Here is a 26,098-nt window from a genome sequence, read left to right on the forward strand (position 1 = left end):
CGGCATGTGCGTCACATGACAGGAATATGTTGTCGACCCACCTAACTTGTACGCTTAGCGAATGGGTAAAAAGATTCTTCTACCTTGCCCGATTTGTTTTCTTGTGGATGTGATAATCACTCCCAAAAAAGTGGTGAAAACATAAGAGAGTGTCACATAAACTGAATATAAAAAGTTCAACTTTTCACTCGAGGGAAGAATTGAACCTCGGACCTTTCGTTCCGTAGCTGCTCTCGCTAACCACGGGACCACGGCGCTCCTTGCCTCCCATTGTCCTTGATGTTGCCTATCATTGCATGGACTACTCAGTTTGTAGATTTTACTAATTTTTTTCATAGTTCCACACAACTTCTTCCTGTTTTCTCGATTGATCTGTGTTCAGTTTTTCAAGGCCTATCCACTGTGCCAACTTATAACTAAATCTGAAGGGGGTGCGATGGGGAGGTTCCCTTGTTAGAAATTAAACGCCTAGTAATCAAAATAATCATATTAAATGACTTTTAACTACTATCGCGAAAACAAAGAGTTGGGAGGCCCGGCGTGGAGATAGTACCAACAGACGTCGCTAGATCGCGGGACAAGCGAAAGCTTAAAAATTAAGTTGAGTATGATTACTATGATCTGCACCATAGAAGATACTTCAGTCCTTACCAACAGTTTATTTTATTAATAAAGTCCATAGTACATTAATAACATTGTTTTATTCTGTTGTGAATAAATTCCTGTACAACGCCGAAATCAAATGCGATTGCGAGAATATTATGACAGCGCTGACACACGTCGTGGAGATTGTACGAACATAAATTACTACATCGCGAGACGATCGAAATCTTGAGCAGAGCCTGTGACGTAAATTACGCGATCCGTTTGAGTCGTGCTTAACCGCAGCACTAGTTTGCAGTCTTTGGCTTTGTCCACGTTAAACAAAATAATGCAGCAGGCCGACTCATAACAATAACCTAACGTACAGATGTGACCAAACACTTAGCTCAAGGGAATCAGAAAGTAAGTACGAATTAAGATATACTAACTTTCTTATGCAAGTAAGAGAATTATGACTGGAATATTAATCAGATAATTAATATTTTAAGCATTGGCTAGGCGGCCTTTATTTAGTTCCGATCGCTCGATAACTTTTGTCTTCCCAGCTATTTACAAAACGACGCATGTAACAAAGTTTCAAGTTAAATACGCTAATGTGGTATAAATAAATGAAATCAACAGCATATAACTTACGCACTAAGTGAACAATTTTATAAATATGCTGACTGATGTTTTGACAAGAAACTGAAATCATCATAATATACTAGGATTTCATTTATTAACATGTCACTAGCGTTGTTTATAACACTATGTTACCCTATAACAGCACACACACACACACACACACACACACACACACACACACACACAGAACACTAGTAGCCATCTTGGTTATCACTGAATGTATTAACCGACTCCGATAAGTACGTTCTATTGTCGATACTGCCACATTTTCTAAGCTTTGCACTACTTTTGAATCTTTTTCTGTTAAAAATAGTGATCTTATTATTTGAAACGTCTTTTGCTAAGTAAAAAAAAGATTTTGTAATTGATTGATCAGTTAGTATAGGCTAGTTGTGCAAAGCCGCCACTTATAAGTTTAAAATGGTGGTAGCTACTAAAGCGAGAATTCATGTGTTGGCATGGGAACTTTCAATTCCCCTCGTGTCGTGGTGCAAAGAAAGAATGTAGCAGCAGCCTACTGACAACAGCACCTTCCCAATACTACAAAATTTACTGATTTGCATGTTGCAGAATTAGTTGTTATTAAAACCGTGTCACACATAAAATTTCTGTACTTACAGGACTCCGGATGAATGGGTAAATGTCGGCATCGTCGACGATGTTAGGCACCCAGTTCCAGCCGAAGCATTTATCCCGCTCACCGGAGGAACTGACGGCAGCATCCCTACCGGCCCAGACAAGGATATAACCAGCCTCTACGACTGGGTCCGCGTTGCAGTCACGGATTACGACAAGGAGGCGAAGCTGTACACAGTTCTCAGCACATCTGATGGGACTGACAGAATCTTTCATCTACCCAGGATCTACGTCATGTTTAAAGCGGAAGATCCAATAAATTTTGCCGATAGAATCGCAGATGCCGTTCAGAGGAGAGACGAGGCCGAAAACAATATAAAGTGAGTAAGCCGGAAGTGCAAACCAGAGGGCATTTCATGCTATGCAGCAGCAACCATAGTATCCTTTTTTGCGGCGTCCCCGAATTGTTAAAATCTGTGACATTCAAAAGCAGCTAGAAACATTAATATAAGATAACATAATGATCACAGACTCTTTTAATGATTTTATTTCTATACTTTCGACTAGTAGCAGTATTCAAAGACTCAATTTATTAGCTATACGAATAATCACTACCATTCTATATAAAGATATACTGGAACAACTGTATTCGTTCTTTTTTTTTTTAAAAAAAAGTGTACAGATGTACGCATTCTCATAGCATTCGAGAGCTCTTTTTTAATTTATTGGTTTTCGATACGCACCCACACAGCCACCTCAACAGTGAAAAGATGATACTAGAGTGTGCTTCGACAATTCAGTGTGTTCATTAGCGTCAAACCGTACCCTGGTACGAAGTTACACCGGCTTAGATTTGTCATGTGCCGCCATGCTATCGTTTTTTATGTTAGTTATGACGATACGAAGGTAAGAACAACGCAACACCCAGTGCGAGCGGAGAAATGTCCAACTCGGTCGGGAATCGAACTCGCGCATTTTCGGTTAACAATCTACCGCGCTGAACTCACAGCAAAGAAACCTTTTGCAACCAACAGTTAGGAAATGTTAAAAGAGTACTCTATAATTTGATCTCCTTTCATACAGACGATACGTGGATGTTCTGAAATTGGCATATATCGATAGTCAAAAGCAAAATTGCTAGTATCACTGTTTATTGTATAATGCATTTCTAAACGTAAAAGTAAAGGTAAATGTCTCGGTTCCATCTCCTAATGGCACGCCAATGCAACTGAAAATGTGCAGAGTGTCGTCGACTTCGGCTCTTAACATTCATCACAGTTCCTCTTCTGTTTCGAAAAATTTCAGCCACTTAAAACCAGCGAGAGCAATATCCATATACTCATTTTTCCATGAGCTCTTCGGTGCCTTTACATAAGTGAATATATACTTTAAAAATGGTCAAAGTTGTTTCAGTTGGGTTAGGTTGTTTGGGGGAAGAGACCAGACTGCGAGGTCATCGGTCTCGTCGAATTAGGGAAGGACGGGGAAGAAAGTCGGGTGTGCCCTTTCAAAGGAACCATCCCGGCATTTGCCTGGAGCGATTTAGGGAAATCACGGAAAACCTAAATCAGGATGGCCGGACACGAGATTGAACCCTCATCCTCCCGAATGCGAGTCCAGTGTGCTAACCACTGCGCCACCTCGCTCGGTAGTTGTTTCAGTATTTCACTATATACAATGGGAGAGAGTGTGTAGGAAAATTAGCCAAATACCAAAACACTCGCTATTTTGAAAAGTGTGAAGTATAAGGAATATTATTTCAGTATATCGAAATGTTTGTGAACAGTAGTGAGTACATTATATTCTAAACTTATCGAATTAATTCATATTCATGTGTCACAATTAGCCGCTATACGTTTTAATAGTTTTTATTTTTTATTGTTATTCCGAAGGTACCAGTTCTACGTCGACTGTATGATGCTGCCGGGAATACCAGATCTAAACGAAGCAAGCCTCAATAAACTGCTGAAAATGGCATCAGGCTTAAAGTTTTCGCCTCCAAGGGACAGTCTCGACAGGGTAAACTGATTTGAAATGTTCCTGAACTAAATGTTTCAGTTAGTTTAGTTACGTAGACAAGCGATATTTACACACTCTACTATCACCACGCCTTAGGTTCAGTATACCCTCATAGAATGACTTTATGTCTCACGTAAACTGGATCTGAAGACTCTGTCTCTCTTACGTTAGGTTATTGTTAAAAACATATTTATTTACTTGGCATTGTTATTGGTTGGATTCTTAACTACAGAAAGAATTTCATTTTAAAGCTGGACTATGCGACTGACCTGTGAAATATTGCAATACCAGGAACGGAATTCAACTTTTTGCTCACAGCTGTTTTTTTTTCCTTTTCTTCTTCTTCTACTTCTTCTTCTTCTCCTCTGACATTTGGACTGACTTGTCCAATTAGTTGCAGGGCAACTACATTAGAGCTAGGACTCCAAATTACAGTGCACCTTAGCATTTCTCACATTAACATCGTTTGCCAGAGACGAAGGAGGCGGTAAGTGACAGAAAATACCTGAACCGACTGGAGATCGAATTTCCAAAACACTGGATTCGTAACTTGGCATTTACACTCTTACTTTTTTCGCCGAAAATGAATAGAAAAAAAGGATGCGTTGAAATAGAACATCATCTCTTCTGGTGGTTTATTACTGCGAAACGCAATGGAACACTCAACTCCTGATAAATGTAACTCAAATTCTCTTTGAAAATAAAATATTTCAGTCTTCTTGTGCTACTTGGCAACCAAACTTTTGAAGTGGAGATTCTATCCGAGATTAAAATCTGTTGGAACTGTGGAAATTCATTTAAAGTGACGCCAGTCTAAAACCCGACAGCCGTTCTTAAAACAAATCTTCCTGGCGATGCTGTTCTTGAACTAAACGTCCTAAAACTTGGTTACGGAATTAAATTTCTACGTACACATTAATATAAAAGCATTCGCTGATAACGGAGACGGTGAAACAAAAGTTTTCTTGCGACCAAGACGCTGCTTAAAGGCGTAAAAATCTTCGACTGAAATCAGCTTTGATTCCCTGTTCGATTACTGGCCGAAAGAAACTTGACAGAGACTGCGTCGCGAACCCTTTTCTTATAACTAAAATTCCTCATTCCGAAAATGTTCATGCTGCGCTTATATCAACTAGGATTACATTAACTGGAACATCTTTTCTAAATTAGCGATTTATATGCATGTGCCTTCCATATACTGTCCGAATCTTGCGTTACTAACCACATCTGCAAGCATCACCAAGTCAAGTACGCATTGTTTTACAACTTTTTCTCATGTCTGTCCGCTATAATTATATCCTTAAGAAGTCATTCCGTGTCCACCACTTGTAGCAATAATGATCCGAAGAGCGTAACTTTAATCTCCTCATGTCTTTGGATTACTTTCTTTAGTCCGAAATACTAAGCCCATATTGCGAAACAAAAGATTTCCCACTTTTATTCTCGCTCGTTTTAGAAATTGTCCAGAGCTGCTGACCAAGCAGTTACCTCAAGTTGTAGCTACTGTCTTCATAGCAAAGATTACAAAATGTCGCAGTATCCAGATGGTTTTTTCGTGAGGGAGTTCTTCCAGCCGGCCGGAGTGGCCGAGCGGTTAAAGGCGCTACAGTCTGGAACTGCACGACCGCTACGGTCGCAGGTTCGAATCCTGCGTCGGGCATGGATGTGTGTCGGTAGCTCAGCGTGCTCGGTCACAGGGTTAGCCGCCCTCTGTAATAAAAAAACTGAGTTAATAGATCAACAACGAACTTAAAAGGGTGTCTTACGACGTCCGCCCCGATCATATACAACGAAAGAAAACGAACAAAATGAAATTAAAAATTAAAAAAAATGTGTGATGTCCTTAGGTTAGTTAGGTTTAAGTAGTTCTAAGTTCTAGGGGACTTATGACCACAGCAGTTGAGTCCCATAGTGCTCAGAGCCATTTGAACCATTTTTTGGAGTTCTTCCAATCCGGTAGTAAGGTATCTTCGATTTGTAGGCAATTCTACGATGTTCTTGTAATGAGTGCTAATACGTCACAGTTTCAAACCTGAAAGCTATCTTCGCAGGTAAAATGGTGCACCGTTGAAGTTATCACGTGACACTCACGGCAAACCGAGGAGTCTGTTAAACACATTTTAAAACTTTCTTTTTTCCTTACTCATGATTAATTTGGTTACAGCAATGACTACGAACGTTTGTATGAAGAAGGATTATACATGTTTGACCGTACCTGTGCCAATTTCGGGTACAGATTTTCAAGATCCGCGGGTGCTCTGGGGAAACTAGCATGGATTTTTCGTGCGTCTAAATAGTACTGACAGACGTAACTAAATCCAGCTATTCTTACGAGAAGAAAAACTTCTTAGCCAAGATCACAATAAAACACTGCATTGTGGATGAAGGGTTTCAGATCTTCGTACAGGTTATTAGAAACATCTTGTTTCGGATGCGCACGCAATCTTTCTATTAAATCTCCAGGTGCACAACATATGACATGAATGATGTGTTCGCACGTCAAAAGTAAAATTTAAAATTACCGTGTACACAAATCGCCTACTTAGGGTGGTCATCTGCAATGCAGTGTTTTATTGTGATCGTGGCTAAGAATTTTTTCTTCTCCTAAGAAAGTAAATACATATCGCCCCTTCATACTTAATATGAGTAAACTAATAAACCTAGATATTCTGTTATTGATGTCCGTCGGTGGTTCTACAATGCAGTATTAGGAAGTTACTTCATAATACTATTTTCTTCATCTGTTAGCATTTTGTGCACTCTGCAGAGATAGTGTCAATTTACTTCGAGACTGCACAAATCTAAATCCCCTTTTTTTCTACATTCAGTGTTGCCCCACACGTGAACAACCTTGACTTCGCATAGCTTGTCTGACACCTGTTGGTTATTTACTAGAACACTTGCATGACAAATGTAGGAGTGTGTCGTTGTCCTCAAACTCCTAACAAGGGAACCTCCCCATCGCACCCCCCTCAGATTTAGTTATAAGTTGGCCCAGTGGATAGGCCTTGAAAAACTGTACACAGATCAATCGAGAAAACAGGAAGAAGTTGTGTGGAACTATAAAAAAATAAGCAAAATATACAAACTGAGTAGTCCACAAGCAAGATATGTAACGTCAAGGACACTATCACCTCACGAGCGCCGTAGTCCCGTGGTTAGCGTGAGGAGCTGGGGAACGAGAGGTCCCGGGTTCAAGTCTTCCCTCGAGTAAAAAATTTACTTCTTTTATTTTCGCAAAGTTATGATCTTTCCGTTCGTTCATTGACGTCTCTGTTCACTGTAATAAGTTTAGTGTCTGTGTTTTGCGACCGCACCGCAAAACCGTGCGACTAGTAGACGAAAGGACGTGCCTCTCCAATGGGAACCGAAAACATCTGATCGCAAGGTCATAGGTCAACCGAATCCTCCACAGGAAAACACGTCTGATATATTCTATACGACACTGGTGATGGCATGTGCGTCACATGACAGGAATATGTTGTTGACCCACCTAACTTGTACACTTGGCGAATGGGTAAAACAATTCTTCTACCTTGCCCGATTTAGATTTTCTTGTGGATGTAATAATCACTCCCAAAAAAGTGATGAAAACGTAAGAGTTTGTCACATAAACTGCAACAAATGAATGCAACAATTTCACAGTCGCACAGTTTTCCCTGTGCTCTGTCAAAACATATGTTTTTCACACAACGTCCCCATACTACGGCGCAGTTACCTCGCATCGGACGAACAGATAATAATTGTCTGAAAATAAAAAATTAAACTTTTCACCCGAGGAGAGACTTGAAGCTAGGACCTCTCGTTCAACAGCTCCTCACGCTAACCACGAGACCACGACGCTCTGGGTTTCGGATTTCCCTAGATGTTGCCTATGTTGGGCATGCACTACTCAGTTTGTATATTTTGCTTATTTTTGTCATAGTTCCACGCAACTTCTTCCTGTTTTCTCGATTGATCTGTGTTCAGTTTTTCAAGGCCTATCCACTGTGCCAACTTATACCTAAATCTGAGGGGGGTGCGATGGGGAGGTTCCCTTGTAAGAAGTAATCCCTGCACCACAAGTCTCCATTGCGAATGTGTACAACGTAGCGAATAACGCGCGATGGCTGCATGCTTTGAAGGCTTTTATCCCGCTGGGAGACGAGACAGTCCATTACTGTTCGTTGAATGCGGTCGGCCGCTGACGGATGCACAACCGCATTCACGCTCTCTCTTCCTCGACCGACAGAAAAGGACATCCACGTATGTCTCTCTGCAAATTACCAAAGATGAGAAAATCACACGGTTGTACAGAGGCCGAATAGCACTGTGGGGGCGGGCTTTATCGTGCAACAGGATGATTCCATCCGACAGCATTCCCGTGCGTGTTGCCTTGATAGTGCGTCGCAGTTTCTGCAAAGTGTCTTCACAGCGCGGGAGATCCACGCTCGAGGAACTCGACGAGCAGAGGGCTCCTGCCTTCGAAAAATAGGTTATTAATAGTCTCTGTGCAGCGCGTGACGTAATCTTAGGATTACACGGTCACCATTGAATGTAGGCAGGTGAAACAGATTTGAGTTGTACCATTGCTAGCAGTTTAGCATTTTTGTGGCCAAATTTAGCATGTTTTAAAGTAATGCGGTATGAAAAAATTAATCAAAGATTGTTTATTTTTTGTTCAAAACGTAAAAATACATTATCAGGATTGTCTTAGTTTCCACAGTGCCGCCACACTATTGTATAAACATTCGACTTGCCGTCTAGTGTCGTAACATCACAATTGTCGGACATTCTTAATAGTTTTTTTGTAGTTGCTTAGGGGAATCCCAGACAGGACTGAAACTTTATTGTAGATCCAGACCGGAGATTACTTGTTAATTTTTTTGTTCTTTCGCAACTAATTAGTACGTAATGGTTATGTCGGATTAATGATCATAATTCACTAGTAATATGTTGACAATTACCACGAAATACAGTCAAGTTCAGGGTGTACGTTGATATACGAGTTTGAAGACTAGCCTCAACAAATCGAAAACGAATCCACGAAAATATACTGTAAGTATTGCTAGTGCAATATTGTGGCTGAAATCTGCTCTTTAAAAGAACATCTTCCATCTTGAAGACACGTTAAAGCCTTGGCCACTGTTTCTATGTTTCGATACAGTGTATCGATACGTGGAACTGTTTCAGTGTTTCGAAACAGCTATGTTTCACTGTTTCGAAACAGTGGTGTCTCGGATACCGGGAGCAGATTCGATCTCTTGCCAGACACAGAAACTGTATCGCTGTTTCAAAATAACGCTGCTCCAGTCCACTTATGCTTGGAACGGACTAATTGTATCGAAACAGTGACGTTTCATTCCGCTCTGTCTCGGACGAGATTCGGGCACGGTACAGATATTGAAACACATTTGACGTTCACTTCAATAAACACTTTCAAGTGTGTCGAAATCTTTTTGACACACAACAGCACGAAGCTTAAGGTTTCCGAAAATAAAAGCTTCGTTTCTAATTGACTGCCCTATTCCGAAATGGCGTAATATCCGCTTTATGAACATTAACAAACAATAAAATAACGCACACTATTGTCATTCAAAATAATAATAGTGCGAAAAACATTCAGTGTGATTACACATTTCTTATAACATAGACGTGCTGCACTATAGTCGAACTTGATAAATATATGAAAATGCCACTGATACAAAGATCACAAGATCCATTTCTACGGTGGAAATAAAATCATGTGCTGTTTCCTACGCTGTTTGAAATAATGAAATGACGTCTTTGTGTTATGGCCACCTCTGTTCCATGTGAGCGCATATTTTCGAAGCGGGGGCAAACAATAACAGAGAGACGATCCCGTCTTTCAGGCTAAAAGGTATTAAAAAAAAGATCAAATGTGTGTAAAATCTTAAGGGACTTAACTGCTAAGGTCATCAGTCCCTAAGCTTACACACTACTTAACCTAAATTATCCTAAGGACACACACACACTCTCATGCCCGAGGGAGGACTCGAACCTCCGACGGGACCAGCCGCACAGTCCATGACTGCAGCGTAAAAGGTATCAAAAATGATATTTCTAAACTACAACTTGGTATAGGTAGAGTAGATCTATTCAGAAATGAAACAGTAAAATTTCAGATGATTTTGTTCTTCTCTGGCCAATGTGCACTGCATTTGTATTTGACTGTATTTTGTTTAGTCCACTAAATCTTACATGTAGCTACCATACAAGAACATTTTTCTCAGATTTGTTGCACGCAGAAGACACTTACGTTTTTGCTCACCATTCAGTGAGTTCAATTTTTTTGAGTATGTTTATTTACGTGTTCGAGAATAATTATCTGATTTCTTTATGTATATGTTTGTATGTTGTAAATGTGCTATGTTTGGTTATTACACAATATAGGGATCTTAATACTTTTGTATCATAGATAATTCTCAGTCAAATCAATAACGGTACTTTGATAAAAAAAAATGGCTCTGAGCACTATGGGACTTAACTTCTGCGGTCAACAGCCCCCTAGAACTTAGAACTACTTAAACCTAACTAACCTAAGGACATCACACACGTCCATGCCCGAGGCAGGATTCGAACCTGCGACCGTAGCGTCCGCGCGGTTCCAGACTGTAGCGCTTAGAACCGCTCGGCCACCTCGGCCGGCCGGTACTTTGATACTTTCGTTTTTGGCTTTCAGATACTATGATAAAAATTGAATTTCAACAGCAACTTAACTTTATATCTGATTTCCTGGGGAAGTTGACTTAACATCTTAGGTCATCAGTCCCCTAGAACTTAGAACTACTTAAACCTAACTAACCTAAGGACATCACACACAACCATGCCCGAGGCAGGATTCGAACCTGCGACCGTAGTAGTCCCGCGGTTACGGACTGCAGCGCCTAGAACCGCACGGCCACCACGGCCGGCTCGGGGAAGTTTGTAATAAAATGATAATATATCTGCTTGCTGTGAGTGCCTGAGGGAACTCCATATACCTGTACATCGAACAAACCTCCTTAATAAGAATTGTAAGTGGTGTAGAACCAGATCTGACATAATACAGGTATCACAAAGCCATTACACTGTATGAATTGCTTTAAATTTTAGTTTGGATTTTGTACTTCAAGGAAACATACCGAAAACAATGGAAAATTTAACTGTGAGAAAGAAAAGTGTGAGTGGCACACCCATAAATGTTAATTCAGTGCCTTGCTTCCCAGAATGCTATCTCAATAAATTGTATTCCATAATATGCCTTTCAAGAACACACACAGATCGTCACTCATAAAACCAATCAAAATTAGGCACTATAATACAGGAAAACGAGTTTGGCAAAATCTGTTATGTCAATCATACAAACTCTGACCTCAGTCAATTGGAAAATATGAAAGCCACATGACACAAAAGCAGCGGATTTGCTGCAGGAAATACGAAACTGCCAAGACACCAAAGTGAAATTTTCATACTTTCTGCGATATGATTGGCTCTCTCGCACCTCATTTGTGTTTATATGACAATATTTATACAGTAGACACTCAATATGATATAATGTGTAGGTCTATACAATTACGAAACACAAACTATTTCACTGTTTCGAAACAGCGTTTCGAAACATCATATTGTACTGTCTCATTTGTTTCGAAACAATTATGTGTTTCAGTTAGCCCATGTCTACTTATAACCATTGAAACGTCAAAGAAAGATTGAGTTCCCAAAAATAAAATTACTTGACCATGCAAAACGCAGAAACCACGCTAGCCGTATTTATGTGTTTGCATATTTCTATTTTGACGACTGACCATTTATCCCAATTAATGTTAAAAAAGTTAAGCATCCAATGTTTATCCTTATTTTTAATTTATTTTTAACTAATTCAGGTACCATAAAATAAAAATGTATTGTTCGTTCGTATTTTTAACCGAAAATTATATTTAAGTTTTGTTTCAGATAATTTTTAAGATAGTATTTACCTGCATATCACGATATCTCCTACCGACGCAAGCTAATCAATGTTTTCTGTTCCTTTCATCGGGTGATACATAGATGTGGGTACGATGATACACTGTGAACACAAACTACCTTACTAATACTCTTCGCCCTCCTACCACTGGCGTGGAAGTTCCAAATTTTTATACTCGGGTTGTTTTGCATTGAGTTTACAGTTCTGATTTAAGCCCAGTTCTGTGAAGTATATTAAGTTCAAATTTATATTTAATGACTTTAGAAGTTTCGGAGGCTGTTTCAAAGGTAAAACTATCTGCCCAGTTATCCAAAGCAAATAAATTTCACCATAAGTTACGAAATGTATCTCTGAACAGTAATTTTCGTCTACATGCGGTTCTTGATCATGATGCTGAAACCGAAAAAGTGGCAGCATCTATCTATACATCTCTGCAAACCACCATGAAGTGGATGAAAGAGGGTACGTCCCACTGTACCGGTTATTAGGGTTTCTTCCCGTTCGATTAACGTACGGAGCGCTGGAAGAACGATTGCCTTTGTGCGTCCAGTGCACTCTTCGCCAAATAATAGTAATAATAATAATAATAATAATAACAACAACAACAACAATATTTTCAGTAGGCCATTACAGCAATGACACACACACACACACACATTATAATATTAACTGATAACTTTAAAGAAACCGTAGGCTTGTTATTAAAATTACAGTATTATATAACAATGAATTTCTTCAATATGATAGAATGGTTGTTTGAGTGCTTGTTCTGGTAAATAATTTGTGCCTCATAAGGTCACAGCTGTTAAGTAAGCGTGATAATCTGCGGTAAACAGGTACATTACATATCTTAAATACTTTTATATAGGCCTAACTTATTGCAATTGTAATTATATAGTTATTTACATGTGCAAACTGCTGCTTTCATTTGCACCTTTAGTGGCGTCATTTCGACAGTAAAAGCAGCTCCAGCTAGTTTTTCTTTCATTTTATTCATCCAGGGATCCTCTCTCAAAGATGTAAGATTTGACTTAATGCAGTGAAAATCAATAGTTCAAAATAGCCTACATAGACAATGAATGTATATATGTTTTTATGGCAGTCGGACAGGTGGTGAGCCATGGACTTGCTGAAGCCACTATTGTGGCATTTTCCCGAAATGATTTAGGAAAACCACAGAAAACCTATGTCAAGATGACTGGACAGACAAAACTCCATCCTCCCGAATATTAGATTAGATTAGATTTACTTTCATTCCAATTGATCCGTAGTGAGGAGGTCCTCCAGGATGTGGAACATGTCAGAAAAACAACAATACATGACAAATATTTACAATTAAAACAAATAAGCTAATGTACCATTCCACAGGTCCCAAGTGGAATGATCGTCATTTTTTAATGAACACTAAGAGTAATTTTACAAATACTAATGCACTGAATTTAAAATAAAAAAGTTTTTTATTTATTTATAAGGTAATACAACTACTGTAATACTTATTTACAATGAACACATTACTGCACTGAAATGGTGCAGAAGTTAGATTATACTAACACACACACACACACACACACACACACACACACACACAAATTTTCAATGAACACATTACTGCACTGAAATTGTGCAGAAGTTATGTTGTACTTATATACAAATCAGTTGGTTTTACTAAGAAATTCATCAATGGAGTAGAAGGAGTTGGCCACCAATAAATCCTTTAGGCTTCTCTTAAACTGAATTTCATTGGTTGTTAAGATTTTTATGGATGCTGGCAAGTTATTGAAAATGTGTGTTCCTCAATAATGCACACCTTTTTGTACAAGACTAAGTGACTTTAAATCCTTGTGAAGATTATTCTTATTTCTAGTATTGATTCCATGAATTGAGCTGTTGGTTTGAAAAAGTGATATATTTTTAATGACAAATTTCATTAAGGAATAAATATATTGGGAAGCAGTAGTTAGTATCCCTAGTTCCCTAAACAGGCTTCTGCAGGATGTTCTTGAGTTCACACCACATATAACTCTCACTGCACGTTTTTGTGCCCGGAAAACTTTAGCTTGGCTTGATGAATTACCCCAAAAAATAATCCCATATGACATTATGGAATGAAAGTAAGCATAGTATGCCAGCTTTTTCATTTTTATATCCCCTATGTCTGACAAAATTCGCATTGCAAACAGAGATTTGTTAAGACGCTTCAGCAGTTCTGTGGTGTGCTCCTCCCAGTTGAATTTATTATCAAGCTGTAATCCCAAGAATTTAACACTGTCCACTTCTTCTATCTTCTTGTCATCGTATGTTAGACATATACTCTTGGGACACCCCTTACAAGTTCTGAACTGCATGTAGTGTGTTTTTTCAAAGTTTAGTGACAAAGAATTGGCTAGGAACCAGTGATTAATGTCCACAAATATTTTATTGGCTGATCTTTCTAAGACTACATTTGACTTGCTATTTATTGCAATGTTTGTATCATCGGCAAACAAAACAAACTTGGCATCTGGTAATGTTACTGATGAAAGGTCATTGATATACACAAGAGGTCAGGGTCTTAAGTTTCAATGCTTCAAGATTCAAGATTCTTTATTAGCCATTGATCATGCAAGATGAAATAGGCTTCGTCAGTACATAAAATAATATTAATATTCCAGACACTATATATAAGGCATAGATATAATTAGCATATGAGTAACTTACAAATAACCTAAACCTTAAGCAGGTGACTACAATGCTTAATACATATTCTTGTTTCAGATACATACAAAGGTACCAAAAATGGGTTACATTGTAGTAGCAAACACAGTAGTTACGTAACACATCATAACACTGGCAAATAAAGTAGTTACCTAACACAGTTGAAATACAAAGGTATTAGATATGAAATATTTTGTAACAGTATATATAGTAGTTAATTGAGTTAATTATGCAATTACAGGTTTATCTCTGTGCTACTCAGATCATAATATTCTTGCATAGAATAAAATGGATTGTCAGATAACCAATTGTACAAATTTTGTTTAAGAATTTTTTTGGGCATGTCCCGAGCAGATTGCGGTAGTTTGTTGAATATTTTTAAGGTATTCACTTTGTGTGAGTTACTACTTTTTGTTAGTCTGTGTCTTGGTATATCATAATCTGCCTTCCTTCTAGTGTTGTAGTTATGAATTTCTTCCCTGACAACACCTTCCATACCATTGTTTTTAATGTGTAACACACAGATATAAATATACGAGTTTACAATGGTCAACAGTCTTAGCCTTATAAAGAGAGGACGACAGTGCTCCGTGGGACCGACTTTACACATTATGCGCAGCATTCTTTTCTGCATCAACAAAATTTTGTTACTGTGAGAGCTGTGCCCCCATATGAGAAGGCCATATGTAATATGTGACTGGAAGAGTCCACAGTACATTGTTCTCAGAAAGTTCATGCTAATCATGTCCCTAAGTTTCCAAAGGAGATAGGAGACTCTGGAAAGCTTTTTGCAAACCTGATTTACGTGTTCTTCCCAGTTAAGTTTGGAATCAATATGCATTCCTAATAGTTTTACAGTTTTGTTTTCTATGGTTTTGGGTAACCCTAAGAGAAGCTGTTGTGTTTTCTCTGAGTTACACAGTAATTTATTGGATGTGAACCAGTGGATGGCTGATTTGAGTGATTCCTGTGTGTTATTGTCCAAAGCTGAGAAGTTCTGATGTGAGGTGAGGAGGGTTGTGTCATCTGCATAGCATATGGTAGTACTATTTATGTGATGAGGTAGGTCATTGATGGCTATGATGAAGAAGAAGGGTCCCAGAACCGAGCCCTGTGGTACACCAGTACTAACTGCTGCTACAGGGGAGTAATTATTTTTAACTGAGACAAACTGTCTTCTATTATGAAGATATGACTCTATTACTGCTAATGCTGGGTTACATACACCATAAAATTCTAGTTTTGCAACCAGGGTGCCAAAGGGAATGCAGTCAAAAGCTTTGCTCAGATCACACAAGACAAGTGACACCATATTCCGGTCTTCAAAGGCTGTTAATGTCTGGTCAACAATTTCCAGGATGGCCGCAGTGGTATTTCTGCCCTGTCGGAATCCGAACTGACTATTGCTCAAAAGGTTGTGTGTCTCAAAATAGCTACTTAATTGAGTGTACATAAGTGACTCAAATACTTTAGAAAATATTGGCACAATTGAGATTGGGCGATAACTTTTAGGAAGATGTTTGTCACCCTTTTTAAACACTGGAATAACTTTGGAAATTTTGAGGGAGTCGGGAAACACTCCTGACTGTAAACATTTATTAAATATGAATGCCAATGGTTTAGCGATCGAGTCTACAGTTTTTTTTTACTATGTAATTGGAGAGCCAGTAGCAGTCCATACTTTTAGAATTTGAAAATTTTGTGACTTCTTTTAATCTGAGCAGGTGTGATACTATACCAGTTAAAGACATGATCTACTGGTGGAAGGGCATTAAGTAAATCGCTTGCAGATGTATCTGTTTTTTCTATCTTACTTTCAATTTCTTTAATTGAGCTAATGAAGTAGTCATTTAGTTCCCTTGGAGTGAGCTGAGTTTCATGTGTGTGACGTGTGGGATTTTCTTGTGCTACAATCTGCCATGCTGCCTTGCACTTGTTTGTTGCACCTTCTATGTACCCTTCATAAGCAGCCTTTTTTGTCTGTATCAGCTTAAGTTTGTAGAATTTTTTACATTTTTGGTATGCTGCATAAAAGGTGCCCTCCTGCTCTGATCTTTGTTTACATGCATTTTTATATGCTGTGTATAGTACAAGCATGTTTTTTCTTATCTGGACCAGTTCGTCTGTTTACCATTCCAGCTTTTTATTTTTATATGTTCCAGAAGAGTTGGTTTTAATTAGTGGTGAGCATGAATACCATAATTCTGTATAATTTTTAAGGAAGTTTTCAAAGGTAGTTTCAACATCAGACTTCTCAGATGAACACTTATAGACAAAGTCCCAACTTGCATCCTCTAGTATACGAATAAATGACATAATGTATTCTTCTTTTTGTCTTCTTACCCATGTCATATTGTGCACACTAGTGGAATTTGGTTGCTTACTAACGAGATTGAGAAGCAATGGGTCGTGGTCTGCAAAGCACCCATTTGCAAGGCTAACAGTGTAGCTGCCACGGGGAAAATTCACAATAATATTGTCTATGCATGAATTTTTACGTGTTGGACACTGGATGGTACAGTACAGATTAAGGGACCTTAATAAATTAAGAAAAGTTCTTGAGGGCTCATTACTTGTGTTTACCATTTCTATATTAAGATCACCACATATGGCAATCTTTGTTTTATGCATTAGTATTTTTCTAACCATTAGTTCAAATCTTTCAAAAAATGTATCAATGTTGCCATTGGGAGATCTGTATAGGCTTACAATTATTAGATTTTCATCAGTCATTTTTATACAACTAAATTCTGCATCTAACTCTGTACAGTAAGATGATACATCTATTTTTGTAAAGTTGAAATTATCTCTGATAAAGATCCCAGCCCCACCATTTCGCCTCTGCTTTCTGCACATTATGTCTGCAGTGACGTATCCTTGAGGTACAAACATATCTACCTCATTTGCAACTAACCAATGCTCACATAAACATATTACATCAACATTCTTAATCTTACAGAAATGTTCCAATTCTAACATCTTATTTCTAATACAACAAATATTAACTTGAAGTAATGTCAGCATATTATCTCCCTTTTTGTTTATCTGGATACAGTTTGACTTTGAATCACAGTTTATATTTTTTACATTACCTACGAGTGGTGTGCTTGTCAGATTGTTGATCCCCATGTCTGTTATGGTGTGCTGTTGCTGATCTGGGGCCAACAAAAATCCTGACTTCTCGCAGGTGGTTGCCTCTTGTGAATTGGTCGGCTGCTGCTGGCTTCATTGTATACAAAATCCTGGTCCTTTAGCTGTTTCTTTCTTCTCTCTCCTCTCCCATATCTTGGCTGCAGGATCTCTGAAGGTCGTGCTTCTTCTTCAGCTGGTGGTGTCACAACTTCTTCTTCTGGAGGTGACAACACTGGTTCTTCTGCTGGTAATAACACTGATTTTTCCTTTATAGGGCAAAGTGGTGACTCTTCCTTTTCTTCCTTCACTGGCAGTGTTATGGGTGGATGTATCTGTTCTTGTGGTTTGTCAATTTTTTCTAATATTTCTTTGCACAGAATTGTTTTACCAAAATTGTTTCTGTGCAACCCATGCTTTGTAAAATGATCTCTCTGAGAGCTTGTTGCATCAATAAATGTTACATTGGCGAAACTGCTACAGATCTTTCTAAATTTTCTATTTGTTCGAATAATTTCTTTATTTACGCATGAAGCTTCCATCAAGTCGTGTCTTTGTGGAATGCTTACAACATATACATCTGAATGTGTAATTTTCCCTAAGGTTTCACGTAGAGCCCTTGTTGCATTGACACTTTCGTTTCTATAAACGTCGTTACCTCCTCCAATAATGACACATTTCGAACCTTTTGTTACTGATGTTTCACAGTTTTTTAGCACTTCTCGTAGAGGAGCCCCAGGCTTGGTGGTTCCACTTACTTTTCGTTTATTTTGCATAGTGGCCATTTTACCTGCTAAGCCTCTTCCGTGGCTAGCTGAAAAAATGTAAACATCGCCCTTACTCTCACTTCGTGAACCATTTTGCGAAAATTTAGTGTTTTCTTCACTCTTCAGAGTATGCCCTAGAGACGTGTATTCATTTCTCTTATGTCCCTGGTTGTTCGTCTCTTCATACGTGTCTAGCAGCTCATATTTATTCCTTGTTTTTAGTTCGAAACGATTTCCACTTTGTTTCACACGCCTGTTTATTTTAGGCCTAAGAAAAGGCTCGTTTTCCACTTTTTGTTTTTGTTTGAGATCACTAATCACTGTTTCCAAATTATGTATATACTCTTTAGCGTACAATAAATCCTGTTCTAATGTGGAGACAACGTTTTCTTCTCGCACAGTATCTTGTTTTGATAAGCACATCGATCGCAAACAACAGCCAATTACACCACAGTCACATTTTGCGCTTACCGCGGCAGAACTCGAGATGCATTTTGAATGAATCCATTTTTGACTCGCTGAACATAGTCTGAAACCATTAAAAAGTCTTTCACTGCATAAGATGCACTTTATATCGGCAGTATACATGTTTTTCACGGAGCCACTTACTAAAACTTCTATACGAGCCGCCATCTTGCATATACCAGCAAATAGGCCTGTATTGTACAATGTTCTTTTAATTACATCAGATAACTTATAGTATAAAACATAGTTTTGCACAGAATTACTCCAAACCCTGTAATAAGGACACCCACTGGTGACTCTTGGCCCATGAATGTGCTGATATGGTTCTTGCACTCCCTGCAATCTGTTCGGGAAACTGATTCCAGCCTCATAATTGTGCAGCGGTGCCCCTTGCATATCTTAATGGCCTCTCTTCACTCCACCTGCAAAAGTCAGTATCCCCCCCAATGGTGAGTGATAGGACATTACTATCGTGCACTATAAATCTTGGCAGAAGATTTTCTTGTAACAGCGTTGTATTGTTATCAGGTGTTGTAATGTGACAGAGTGTTGTCCCTTTTCATTATTAATCATTACGCTGAGTTCTCCCACTAATATTTAATTGTGTGGTCTGTGTTAGCTCCCTTTTTAAATAGATGTAGTGCAGTAGGACTAATCTTTTTCATCTCATTTGGCAGTTTGTATCTATGTATAAAAATTCAACCTGCATTTGTTTGTGCTTGCGAAACTCGAAAACTAAGTCAGTCAACTGACTTGAAATTTTGACACAATGTTGCATTCAAATATGCAAGTTTTTATCTGCCTATTTTTTCATAAATATAATAATAAATAAATATGTAACATATAAGAGGGAAATATCCCAAAATTCTCAAAAATTCTTTTCCACTTTACTTCAGATTTTTACATGTTACTGTAAGAAACATTTGGATGATATTTTTTAAACAACAATGTAGATGTTTTCTGGTAAAACTGACTGCAAGGAAGAAAATACTCTGCTGTAAAAATGTGCTAATTTGTTTCCTTTGTCACAGGTAATTTCAACTACGATAGTAGGACATTTAAATCATTAGACAAACTGTTTCTCCCAATATATATTCTTTCTCATAATATGTTTTTAAACATGAATTGTTCATACAACAATGTGCAGTGTTTTCTTCCTCACAGACTGTTTTTACAGAAAGCAAGAAAGTTGTATTTATGGCGTATCGGCTTCTGTTTGGAATTCTACTACAGAATCTGAATTGGCAATAACAGTAAACAAGGCTCAAGGTCAGAGGGAGGAGGGGGAGAGGAGATGGATAGAGGGGTGGCAGGAAATAGACATAGAGAGCAGAGAGTAGGAGAGGGGCAGGAGGAGACGGAGAGAGGGGGGGAGGAGAAGGAGATGGATGAAGAGAGCAGGAGGAGATAGATAGATAGGGATGGGGGGACAATGTGATTAGAATGTATATCCATTTCCCGTACATATTGGAAACTTGTGCTTTCACTTTTCTTTCTTTTCCATTCAACAAGACTGAGCCACAGCAGTGCATGGCTGGGTACAGCTGGTAGTATTAAATAATTTTAATCGATGGTAGGAAGTGCTGTTTGGGTTTCTTGTTTTTGCTTGGTAAATATAAGTGCAATTTGGCTCTTCTTCTATGATTGTTTAGAACGCTGTACATTTAGCCCAACTACTACTTTTGGTTATAATTCTTATTGCCCAGTAAAAGAGTCCTCTAAGAGCCTATTGTATGTAGGAATAGTATGTCATCACAGGACATTGGCTGTTACAAAGTAATGCCATTCTTTTTTGTTGGCGATATCTTTGTATATTTGTTCAATGTTAATTGACAGTCAGTATTCACCCCTAAAAACTTTCTGTCAGTTGCACAATTTATAAATTTGTCATTTATACTTGCCATGATGGAATTGTGTTTCCTCTTTATTTTGAAGCACATAATGTTTGTTTTCTTTATGTTCATTCTTAATCTATTACATATAGCCCAAGTGTGAACATCCTTGAAAGTTATTTGTCTTTTCTAGTAGGAGTTCTGGTGTTTTATCAGTGATTATGATGTTGATGTTATCGACAAAGAAACTTTTTCTTCAGATCTTGTACTGTCTGGAAAGTCATTGCAGGGTGTCTCATACTTTTTGGGTCAAATTGAAAGAGGTGATACTGAGTCCACAACCAATTATATTGAGATACTTATTTGCTGCCTCCCTGACTGACTGATCCATTTTACCTACTGTTGCAGCGAGATGTGCTGTCACAGTTCTTGGAAACTGTAGCCTTGTTGTCCATGAAAGGCTGTGATTTCAACACAACAGTGCACCAGCCCATTTTAATGTCAATCTGTGTGTGCATCTGTACAACATGTATACTCCTCGTTGTATTGTAAGGGAGGGGAACTCCTGTGCCATTGCCTGTGGGATTGCTGGATCTCAAACCTCTGAACCTTTTCTTTTGGGGTTACATCAAGATGTTGGTGTATGAAACCCCCATAGAAATGAACCCTCGATGAAGATCGGGTTGCTAGGGTCCAATGTGTCTGTCTCCTGGTACAACAGACAGAAGGGTACTTTGAGAGAGCACAGCAGAATGTCATGCACCATTGGCATGCATACATTGAGGCTTGTGGTGATTACTTTGAACAGTTACTGTGAGCTACGTTGTAGTTATGCGGTATGCACTATGTGTGTTGAGATAGAAAACCAGTAGTCAGAAATACGTATTTATTGTGTTATGGACATACACAGTGGACACCACATTGTCCAAGATCATCTGATAGGTCCTTATTTGCTGCCTCCCCATTTGACTGGTCCATGTTACCTGGTGTTTCTGCAAGTTACGGTGCTGCGGTTCTTGGAGACTATATCTTGGTTGTCTGTGAAAGGATATGGTTTCAACTTGATGATGCACCAGCCCACTTTAATGTTAATCTCTGCGAGCACCTGTACGACTTGCACCCTTGTCGTTAGGTGGAAAAGGGATGTCCTGTCCCGTGGCAGCACAATCACTGGCTCTCACACCTCGGGATTTTTTCCTCGGGGTTTCATCAAGTTATTGGTATATGAAACTCCTTTAGAAACGGATGAAGAACTAATTTCAAAGGCCCAAGCTGCCTGTCTTCTGGCACAATAGACACCAGGTAGTTTTGAGAGAGTACATGTTGTTACAGGGCATTTCACATATAAATGTTACTAACTTTGTTAATGTTTATTGTACAACTCTAAACTAAAACTGTCCCAGCAGGTCTCAGAAGGCCCAGTGGTACCAACTGACCACTATGTCATGGTCAGCCAATAGACGTCACTGGATGCAGATGTGGTGGAGCATGTGGTCAGCATACTGCTCTCTCAGCTGTTGTCAGTTTTTGCGACCTGAGCAATCGAGCAGCCCCTAAATTGGTCTCGCAAGGGATGAGTGCAGCCCATTTGCCAAAAGTGCTCAGCAGACCTGGACGGCCAACTCTGTCATTACATTTTCTGTAACTGGTTCAAATGGCTCCGAGCACTATGGGACTTAACTTCTGAGGTCATCAGTCCCCTAGAACTTACAACTACTTAAACCTAACTAACCTAAGGATATCACACACATCCATGCCCGAGGCAGGATTCGAACCTGCGACCGCAGCGGTCGTGCGGCTCCAGACTGTAGCGCCTAGAACCACTCGGCCACTCCGGCCGGCTTTTGTAACTCTGCTGGAACTGATTTCACTGTTTTCAGCGAATGTATGTAACCTCGCTATGCAGCTCAGCATCCATCGCCATGTGCTGGCTCAGTTTCCCACATTTCTGCCATGCGGAAATCGAGGCAATTTCTGCCTTCAGGCGTGTCGGGTACTTACTCATCTCTGTGTTCAGCTTGCTGTGGCCCCTGACTTTCCTGTCTGGCCTAGCCGCTGTACAGCAAGATGCCAACCATATATTGCTCAGTTAAATTTTCCATCCTTTGGTCAGTATTTGTGTAATATTAGCTTGCTTCATATGACACAGAGTATCACCAGTCTGCAGGTGTTTAATATCAATTTCTTTACATGCGTACTTGTAGTACCAAACCATTTATCATCTGTGTTGTGGATTGTTCAGCATGAGTATTACATGTTCCAGTTACATTAATGTGACCACCACCTATGTTTGATATTAAGGTGCAATGACCACTCACAGATAAGCAGTGGCAGCACTAGCTGTGGAGGGTAAATAAAGCATACCAGGGATGTGGAAAACTGCAATCATTATCATACTGCAGGAACAGAGCGATTTATTTGACGTCTAAAAGGGCATGATCATTGGCTATCGGGCCAAAGGTGGAAGGATTTCTGAAGCAGCTAAGTTTCTAAATTGTTTGCTTGTCACTGTACTTAAAGAATATCATGTGTTGCAAAATGATACTATCCCAAATCGGTGCTGAGGAAATTGTGGTGCACCACAGGCCATAGGTGACAGGGGTGAACAATGGCTGTGGATATGAGTACAAGCAAATAGATGTGTGACTTTTGAGCATCTGACTACCCAGATGAACCAAGGGGCTACCAGCAGTGTCTTCTCAACAACTGTTCAGTGAGCGTTGCTGCATATGGGTCTCCACAACAGGTACCTGATTTATGCACTCATACTGACTGCTGTTCAATGATGAAGACTGTAATTTGCATTTGAATATCACAACTGGATATCAGCTGAGTGGCAGAAGAGGGCATTTTCAGATGAATCATGTTTTATGCTCTGTCGGACAGATAACCTTTGTTGTGTATGGTGCGAAAGCCTGAAATTTGAGGTGTCAGCCTGGAGAAGGGAGTGTTATGGTCTGTGGAATGTTTTTGTGGCATTCCTTAGGTGATCGCATCATTCTGAAAGGCACAGTGGATCAACGGAAGTTTACTTCAATCCTTGGGCACCATATCCACCCGTGCATTGAGTTCATTTTTCCTCAGCATGATCTACCAGCATGACACACTTTTTTTCCCTGAGTAAGGTCTACCAGCAGGACAATGCAATTTGGCACACAGCTCGAAGTGTATGTGCATGGTCCCAGTAGCACCAGGATGAGTTTACCATAGCCCCAGGCCACCAAACTCCCCAGATTTAAATCCAATTGAGAATCGGGTTGTTCATGCTGTGGATCCTCAACCTAGAAACCTAGTGCAGCTGGCCATGGTACTGGAGTCAGCATGGATCCACATCCCTTGTTGTTACCTCCCTGAATGGTATGGACTCTCTTCGTGCATGTCTCAGAGGGGTCTGCACTGTAAAAGCTGGTTACTCAGGCTTTTGACAGGTGGTCACATTAATGTGAGTGGACCGTATAATACTCATATCTCATCGGTGGGCTTGCAGTGTATTATTGTCAACTCTGCTGCATCCATGCTTGTATTTCTCACTGTAATTAACATCCCTTCACTGTGTTTCTGTGTGTAGTTCATTGTTTATATCAAGTAGAGATGCCCTATCTGTTGTATTAGCATTACTGCAGTCCCCGTTCAGGCCACATAGGTACAGCTAACAATCTTGTGCATCCATCACTAACCAAACCATCTGATAAAATACCATAAAATTCTCAAATAAGTGATTGCTATGATAATCAGACACACGACTCCCAGTGATCAGGCTATGTTAACCCTTGCTGCAGTCATCTTATATCCATTGTGCATTGCTTTCAATTGAAGTTAATTAAGACAACTAGAAACAAAAACATACATATTTAAATAGAAACATCTGCTTACCTCCTCTGTTTTCCACACACTACGATGTTACACATAACTATATTAAACATATGCACGTCGCCAAACCATTGTTCATGAAGGTGATAACATATACCTAAATTTTCAGTCCATTATTTAAATGAGCCAGTTTATATGAACAATCCTAGTAAATTTGGAAATTGTATTCAGGAAATTTTATTCAGCACATGTACTGATACAGCTCGTTTTATCATAAGGTATTGAGTAAGATGTTTGGCTACTGTAACGAATTGGTCAGTATATTGATGTCAACAGAAAAGGCCTATTCATCGTTCATTGGAAAATTAAGATCTGTGGGAGACCTTTTCAGCTTTAAGACAGATGTTACATTAACATACATGGTTATTCTGCATTTGTGCAACATGTAATGTGTGAAACAACACCTCATTTTCATGACCAAGTGCAGAACCAGAACATTTCTATGCTGGACAGCTGGCAAGAATTCAACAAGAAGAAAAAATTAACACTTTTCATGGGAAGAATTCTCAGTAAATGGTGTGGTTATCCTTAGTAACATTAGTTAATAGCCAAGATTGCGCAGCAGTGCTGAAGGTAATTATACCATACTGCAAGTGAAGATGATATGATTAGTTGATGAGCAACTGATAAATCCTCTGATTACAGTTACTATAAACAAGAATTTTAGTAGTCAGAAAATTTTCACCTACCACACCAGAAGGCACCCACCACACCAGAAGGCTTCAATCGTGCCATCAGTTCCATGACAGCTTCGCAGCAGTCATTGCAATGACATCTGTGGCTCTTCAGCTGACAGTGTTGGCTTCATCTGTACTCTAGCCTCCAATCTGCAGCAATATTGCCTGATTTTTGTAGTCTCTCCTCAGTAACACAAACTTCTGATCGCACCAAAATAGAAAGTCTAAATGAGTGCAAGAATTTGCTCAAGAATGTAAATGACACAATAATTTGAATTGCATTAGCACATATTTATTCTTCACTAAGCTCAATTATTAGGAACAGTGGCCAGTAGTTTATCGACTATTTTCATAATATTAGCACACTGAAAGAGACCAACATGTACAATTAGAGTGGTGAAGCTAATTGTCCTTTTGTGGCACAAAATAAAGTTCATATCTACATTAAAGTATTACATTTCACACTTGGCACAGTCCTGTAGTAATTTATTAGGGAAAAAATACTATGTGGTAATTTAATTAAGCTTGTCCATAATGAACATCGCCTGTCAAAAAATCACTAATTTCATTGACAGTAATCAGCCATACCACATAATAATCATAGTTTAGTAAAAATGTTTGTTAATTTAGATTGCAGAAATCATTCAAAAGTTACTAAACATTAAAGTTCTTGAGTTCGCAGTTTTTGGTGCGCATATTTTCACGTGCTGCATGTGCATAGTAGTGGTGGGACTCAGCGCTGAAAGCTCACCCAAATTCGTGCGCATTCAAACTGCAAACTGCTAGTTCTGAGCAAAGTTTGGTAACTTATAGACAGGAGTAAGAATTAACTTATTTCCTAAATTACATTATGCATTGAAAATCGGCTAGGCTGGATTTCACTGAATTACAAGA

At 39.0% G+C, this 26,098-nt stretch overlaps 1 protein-coding gene across 1 annotated transcript in view; it reads left to right on the top strand.

Moving 5' to 3' along the window:
• The window catches only part of LOC126195465 (dynein axonemal heavy chain 1-like), a 963,710-nt gene that overhangs the window by 18,689 nt on the left and 918,923 nt on the right, over window positions 1–26,098 (top strand). The window contains exons 3-4 of the mRNA XM_049934091.1: window positions 1,848–2,183; window positions 3,696–3,822. Of these exons, the coding sequence (XP_049790048.1) occupies window positions 1,848–2,183; window positions 3,696–3,822 (463 nt within the window). The remainder of the gene's footprint in view (window positions 1–1,847; window positions 2,184–3,695; window positions 3,823–26,098) is intronic.

The sequence above is a fragment of the Schistocerca nitens genome, chromosome 7 (genome assembly GCF_023898315.1).
Source record: "Schistocerca nitens isolate TAMUIC-IGC-003100 chromosome 7, iqSchNite1.1, whole genome shotgun sequence".
In the NCBI taxonomy this organism is placed as follows: domain Eukaryota; kingdom Metazoa; phylum Arthropoda; class Insecta; order Orthoptera; family Acrididae; genus Schistocerca; species Schistocerca nitens.